Genomic DNA, 7,549 nt, shown 5'->3' on the forward strand with positions numbered 1-7,549 from the left:
TCCTCACCAGAAAAAACTGTGGAGGGTGAGCGGCTGCAGCTCTGTCGGGCCCAGAGATGCCCCCACATGAGCTTCATATGCTCAGGCTCTGCTTGTTTACCAGCCTCCATATCTCCTCCTACCAGGGGAAGGCATCATCAGATATTCTCAGGGACACCACAGGGGCTGGGTTGGCGGGTTATCACATCCCCTTGGACTCGGTATAGAAATACATTTAGACAGATTTGGTTTCATCGTGGGCCAGGAAAGTTTCTTGAAAGTGTGACAAATTCATGTTTTACTCAGGTTTATTGAACAAAATATCTTACAGTATCTTGGATATACATATATACACACACATATCTTGTACTGTATAACACCACTGTTGAACGTTGATCTCTGCATTGACGATCATAACACTGTGCCCCCCCCCCCATGTTCCAGGAGATACTAACACATGATGGACTCCCAAACACCTTATTCATACAAATCTTAAATCTAGAAATCACAAAAAATATGAATTTATAATTCAAAAGTACCTCTCTCTCCAATACAGAAAGATTCTTCATACAAAAAACAGCTTTTACAAATACTTTTTTAATATATATATATATATTTTTACCATTCCAAGTTTTGCCGCAGGTAATAAACATACCTTCAATTTCCCCAAGTTTATTTCTACGTGAAAAGTCACACGTGTGGTTGACTTTGCACTCTGCAGGGGAGGACAGATATAAGGACTTATTCTAGAACAAATAAAGAAGGGGCTGGGCCCAGCTGTTGTTGTCCCTGGGCTGGGCAGCTCCCGTTGCCTCATTATCAGCAAGCGTCTCAGATGACATACACGTCGGTCTTCTCTCCCAGAAGCCAATAGGTTCTCATTTTGCCTTTGCCCTGGAAAAGTACAGAAATCAATAGGTTGATCAGGGCCTGATGAAGGAGGGAGGGGAGTGGAGTGTGTGTGTGTGTGTGTTTGTGTGTGGAGGGCAGTCGGATGTCATGCACTTCTGTAGCGGTCACCCTGACAATCAGGTCAGTTCGTCTGTCTGTCAGTCAGTGTATTTTAGGAATGATGTTTAATGCGTGTGTGTAATCAGAATTGGAATGAATGATGTTATGGCATCATTTGATTTTCCAAGGTTTGGACAGACATTAATAAATATTCAACAAAGACCCAAAAGACTGGAAGACAAAAGGAAAGAAAGAGAAAACTTTTTTTGTTTTCAAGGTTTATGCCGTTGTTTTGATGGCCTTCTATACTGTGTGTGTGTGCGTGTGCGTGTGTGTGTGTGTGTGCGTGTGTGTGTGTTCGTGTGCGCTTGTGTTTGTGTCCTCACCTTCATCTCTATATCCCCTCGTAACTGGAGGTCAAAGTAACCGAACTCGTCCAGCACTTCTTTAGTGGCTGAGGAGAGGTGGATCCTCAGGGCTGGAACAACAATACCACAGATTGGATAAGACCAACAACATCTGGGACAGCAACTCTACGTAACATTTCTTCCAGAAATGACACAGGTCTTGTTTTCAGAGAAATGGGACAACCTCCTGATGAATTGAACCAAAAAGAATAGGGCTGCTGCTGCTAAGCGTCTTTGTTGTTTTTTTAGCAGAACATCAGAGGTGCAAGGCCGACCCAAAGCAGTGGAAAGTGGAAAGACTGATGCATTCCCCAAACAGACAGAAAGACAGACAGACAGAAACACACATACATACACACACACACACACACACATGCCCAACAACACACACACACTCACACACACATACACGTATGCACTCACACACAAACACACACACACAGACTCAGACACAGACTCAGAGACATAGACACACACAAACACACACATACACACACATACACACACACACACACACACACACACACACACACACACACACACACACACACACACACACTAGCAGCTCTCAGTAGTGATTTGGGAGTCTGGTCTGGGGCACTGCCGACTGCTCTAAGGCTGGCTACGGGTGCTGCGCTGTAAGTGCTATCAATTATTTATCAGTGGCGGCGCAATACGGGAAGCTCCTCAGTCCCTAATCAATACATGTGATTAGACGCTCGCAAAGGCATCCAAGCCGTCGCCAGGACACGGCTGAGCCCTGTCGCGGCATGTTGAGGACATCAACGCTACAGAGCATGTGTGTTCGTCCCAGGTGCGATATTAAGTATTATTTGTGTATTTCTCAATTTTCTTGTTTCTACAAGAAATGACGAATGAATAACCTCCTTTTGTGGAGACAATGTGATTGTATTTGCTAGGAATGCATTTGTTTGGCATGTTTGAACGGGCTAAAGCCAAGATAATTTGAATCAGAAGGATTTATCGGAATCAGTGATTGAAACAGGATGCTTTAATCACGTGGTCCAGCTCCAGGCTGCCTTAGGACGTTTTTGATCTGTTCTTTGTTTGACATGTCACCAGAGCACGTGATTGAAAAACTTTGAAAGAATGTAATCAAATTGTTTTAAAGTAATGCCCTTCACAATTCATCTAATAAATCATTTGTCGTAATTTGACACCAATCGCTGATTCAAAGCAAATTTCACAGATGGATAAACAGATACACACACTGATACATTAAAACTACCAAACAGAAACACATCCACGAACAAGACGGGGAAAAGCAGTGTTCCAGCCTTGACACTGCAGACCAACTCACCCTCCCCGTTAGACTCCATCCTGGACGTGGTGTTGACAGTGTCCCCGAATAAACAATACCTGGGCATCTTCAAACCCACCACGCCTGCACAGACAGGCCCTGCAGATGCAAAAAATAAAACACGGTTCAATTCGTACCGGTAAAGAAATAACGAGCATCACATGGTTGCGGTTCCGTGACTCAGCGCAGGGATGGTGAAGTGACGACTGAAGTGAAACACTGATGATGCTGATCTGCATGCAGCCAGACGTGGCTGAGTGCCGGCCTTCCTACACACGCCGTTGAAAAGTCAACCCCCGGCTGTATGTCAAGTGTTTGCATGAGACTATAAACGCAATCTAAATGCCACATCGCCGCACTCCGATTCACACTAAATACCAACGGGGTCACTTACCCTTTTAGCTTCACAATAAATGTCTGCCCGGTCTAAACAGTACATGCGACTGTGTTGTTATTACACATGTAGCATCTCATTACTGGATACCCCAGGGGGTTACGTGTAAACACAACCGTTCTAGTTAAAACATCAGCAATTTAATCATTTTTAATCGAGGGACAAAAGGGTTGGCTAGCTTTTATTTATTACGTTTTTTCTCCTCAACCCAGCATTGAATATGGTCAAGTCGAAAGTATTCCTTTAATCTTCATTGGTAACATCAGTGCATGTGTAAGTCATCGTAAAGGTTAGATTACGCCGATATAGCCATACAGATACCCTTACCATATCCTCTGTGGCGTGCAAGCTATCTGTTTCCCACCACAACATATCATTCGGTTTTCTTTGTATTGATTTGGGACTCTGTAGCTGTATAGCATTTATTTGGTCACATGTTAGTAATATATCAGGAGTCACTTTACACTGGTACACCTATTGTTAGCAACATTACAGACCTATCTGTGAATTCCTATTGTTAGCCCGACTGTATACCCATCTGTGTGTTCCTATTGTTAACATCAATATATACCCACCTCAGTGTTTCTATTCTAAGTCAGACTATATAGACCTACTTTTATGTGTTCCTGTTGTTAGCATCACTATGTATTCATATTGTTATCATCAATATAGACCCACCTTTGTGTATTCCTGTTGTAAGCATCACCATGTGTTCCTACTGTTAGCATCACTATAGACCTACTGAGAGCATCACTATAGACCTCTTGTTAGCATCACTATGGACCTATTGTTTGCATCACTATAGACCCACCTTTGTGTATTCCTGTTGTTAGCATCACCATGTGTTCCTACTGTTAGCATCACTATAGACCTACTGAGAGCATCACTATAGACCTCTTGTTAGCATCACTATGGACCTATTGTTCGCATCACTATAGACCCACCTGTGTGTATTCCGACTCGGAGCCGCAGCTGGTCATTGGGTCTGTGTCGGATCTTGAATGTTTTGACCTGTTCTAGCAAGGCCAAGGACATCCCGGCGATCTCCCTGGCGTGCAGCTTCCCGTTGCGCACAGGGAGCCCAGACACGACCATGTAGGCATCGCCGATGGTCTCCACCTGGTGGCCGGGAGCCAGAGACAGGCATTATCATTCCCAACACGTAGACACAGAGTATTCCATCGTGTATATGAAGGAGCGCTTCCTCTCCCGGTGCCACGCGGCATGTATCGAAGTAAACATCAACTGCATGTCTGATTGTCAGAAACGTCACGTTGAAAGGTTCAGCCTCGGTTTAATCATTGTGACTAGACTGTGGAAAATACATGCAAGTATGTGTTTACCTTGTATACGTCGAAATTGTCGATGATGGCGTCGAAGCAGGTGTACAGGTCATTGAGCAGGGTCACAACCTACAACAGGAGCAAGAGATGCAATAAATATGTATCGTCTACGTAGAATCAGATTATTTTTTGGCTTTGGGATGGGAATAAAAAACAGGCATCGTTAATAATACATTGGTTCCCAACCTTGGGGTAAGGCCCATCTAGGGTTCGGGCCAAACTATTAGGGTCCCCTGACTTCGATTCCCCAGACTAAAATAAAGTCAAGTATTTATGGCATTGACTGACTCAAAGTATTCAAGTTCATTTTCAAATGTGAAAAATTCACCTGCTTTATGCTTGTTTATTTTAAAATATTTTCTGTAAAAGGGCATATCTGTGCACCAATTATGTCAACTCTAAAGATTGTAAGGGTGAAAACAGAAAAGCAATTATATTGATACTCCAGTGCACATTTTGTATAATCGTTTTAAAGATGAACGTAAGCGATGCGTTTACACACTTCAATATGTGTCGCAAGAAAGTCACTGTAGACCATCCTGAAGTCAGGTAAGATCACAAATCGCATTCCACAAAATTCCAGAACCTGCAACTTTAGCTCAACACAATCTAAACATAAGCATCCAAAAACTGTAAATGGATCGCTTCACTATCACTCTTATCGTTGGGTTTCCTGTGAAGTCATACATTCTCATGTGATGAGCCTTCACCCCCCCCCCCCCCCCCACCGGACCCCTCTTCCGTGGTGAGACTTTCGTGGGCTTTTATCGCTATGAGACAGAACCCGCTGCCTTTATGCTTTCCCTGGCGTTTAGCATTGCTCACTATTGAAGATAAGGCACCGAGTGAGTCAACTCTGCGTCAATGCCCTCTCCCTTCCCTCCGTCAGACTATTTTGAGTTGTAGCCGCCGGGTGGGTGCATTTCCAGTGGGTGCTATGACACACAAGAGTTAGTAGGATGCTGAATACATGTCACGCATCAACAACAAAGGAAGTGGAGCCGCTGTGATCGCAACGCAGTCATTACTTTTGTTTCGTTTTTAGACCGAATGTATGCTTGATTAACAAATATATAACACATAAGACAAGTAGAGCGCTTATCATGGCTGCGGGAACTACCTGTTGAATTGAGAAATAGGTTTAATAAGAGCCAAACAAGCAAAGTGAAATTTATGTTGGAACTGCCAATGCTTATACTAAACTTTGACCCAATCAAAACTCACACAGTAAAGTACAGAATACCTGTTTTACCGTAGTTTGGCAAGTCAAGACATTTGTACACAAACAAAATAATTATTGTCCTTGATATTAGTACTTGTTTATCTTTCCGTCTATTATCCTGGCCTTCTAATGGGATATATTGTCACATATGTACCCTACTTTGCCTTTGTCTTGTACCAAATCAACATTTGAATCAACAAGGACGCATTCATTTTTTGCCGCCTAACCCCGTTCTGTTTGTGTCAAGTGTTGGGGAACATTTCTGTGTTGCCTTTATTTACTAGAATGTGTCTAGTTCTTGTAAAGGAGAAATGGAGAGCCAGGGAGTGTAGATGACTGAGTGTCGAGGCCGTTGTTACCTGTAGCGGCGTGCTCTCGGCCGACATGGAGGTGAAGCCCACGATGTCACTGAAGTAGATGGTGACGCTGTCGAAGGCCTCCGCCTGCACCGTCTCCCCTCTCTTCAGCTGCTCCGCCACAGAGCTGTACCACAACACAGGGCCCAGCGGTGAGTAACTCACAGGTTCACAGGTGAGAGCCCTGAAGGATTTCCACTGGCTTCCGCACCGCTGAATATCATGAAGGGGTCTTTCATTTGGATGACCTCAACTATTGGTGGGAAAATAAGTGATCACCAAGGATAATATGGAAATGCCCCCATACTTAATAATTTTTAAAGGATAAATCATCATTTTGATTTTCACACACATTTCATAGATGTATGCTGTATGCTGTATTTTGACTTCAGAACAACTTTAGTTGAAAACACTTAACGGTGCACTTATTTTACACTTTAGGGGTAATTGGGTTTAAATATTTCTACGCGTGTCCAGATTGCACCCATATATTAATATTATTATTTTCCGGTTCATATACATAATATGCGTGGTTAACAGAACCCAGTCCAGTCCCCACATCTTACAACAGCGCTCACTCAGCACATTTCTAAGGATCATCATCATGAGAAGGACTACTATCTCTCAGTCCCCCTCCACGCCAGTCCATCAGTTACAGGGCAGCAACACATGAGACCACATGAAACAGAAGGAGGGCTAAATGAGGTAATAGCCGGGGTATGGAGAATGACAGCTAGAGAGGTCAGGGGAGCTTCCCATCTGGGCTTAAACGCTCCAACCCTCCTTTTCTCTCCTCCCGCTTCCCCTATCTCCCCAGGAGCCCCTTAATGAGAGGCTTGCCTGTCACTTTGATGCACCCTTTTAGCAGCCACACTACTACTACTGCACTCCATGGAGGGCACCGTTCAGACGCCAGGGAGATTTCAATGCTTTGCATAAACATTCTAGCGCACACACTTTCAGCCTTCTTCTGCTGGGCTGGAGATTAACAATCGTCAATTCAGTTCATTTTACTTGTCAAATAAACAATTATGAATACTAGCGCAAAGTCAATGAAACAATCATATTTATACATGTGATAATATCTTCACAATACTACGAGCGTGCATGTTGGATGACGGCGGCCCATGCAGAAGTGAAACGGCGGTGGTCTTACTGTGGCAGAATCTGGTAGAGGAGGTTCTCGGCCTTGCGTTTCTCCTCCAGGTAAGCCTGCGTGCGCTCCTCCACCAGGTTCTCCAGGTTGTTGGCGTACTGCTCCATCCTGGACAGCAGGTTGTTGAGGATGCTGGTGCTGCCCTCCCTGGAGGAACACAAGACACACTCGCGTGGTGAGTCCACAGTCGGGTTCTCCCTGACAGCCTGGCCTGGAGCCCGTCGTGAGGCTCTCCCACGAAAACAGACATGATAAGACCGATCAGTGCTGGGAAAGGGGAGCTACAGTTCATGGCGTTGAAAGGAGTCCCGCGTTCTTCAGAGTTTGCGGCACCAGAGGAAAGTTTGGCAATCGTCTGACCAATCAGAGCTGGCTTTGCCAGAGATAGATGGAATAAAGACGTTGAAAGATTAATAGAGA

At 44.3% G+C, this 7,549-nt stretch overlaps 1 protein-coding gene across 1 annotated transcript in view; it reads right to left on the reverse strand.

Moving 5' to 3' along the window:
* Positions 1-269: 269 nt before the first annotated feature.
* The window catches only part of npr2 (natriuretic peptide receptor 2), a 41,303-nt gene continuing 34,023 nt past the window's right edge, over positions 270-7,549 (reverse strand). The window contains exons 16-22 of the mRNA XM_060050153.1: positions 7,130-7,276; positions 5,977-6,100; positions 4,396-4,464; positions 3,997-4,171; positions 2,659-2,757; positions 1,317-1,408; positions 270-873 (exon numbers count right to left, since the gene is read on the reverse strand). Of these exons, the coding sequence (XP_059906136.1) occupies positions 811-873; positions 1,317-1,408; positions 2,659-2,757; positions 3,997-4,171; positions 4,396-4,464; positions 5,977-6,100; positions 7,130-7,276 (769 nt within the window). The 3' untranslated portion in view covers positions 270-810. The remainder of the gene's footprint in view (positions 874-1,316; positions 1,409-2,658; positions 2,758-3,996; positions 4,172-4,395; positions 4,465-5,976; positions 6,101-7,129; positions 7,277-7,549) is intronic.

This window comes from Gadus macrocephalus, chromosome 4 (genome assembly GCF_031168955.1).
Source record: "Gadus macrocephalus chromosome 4, ASM3116895v1".
NCBI lineage: Eukaryota > Metazoa > Chordata > Actinopteri > Gadiformes > Gadidae > Gadus > Gadus macrocephalus.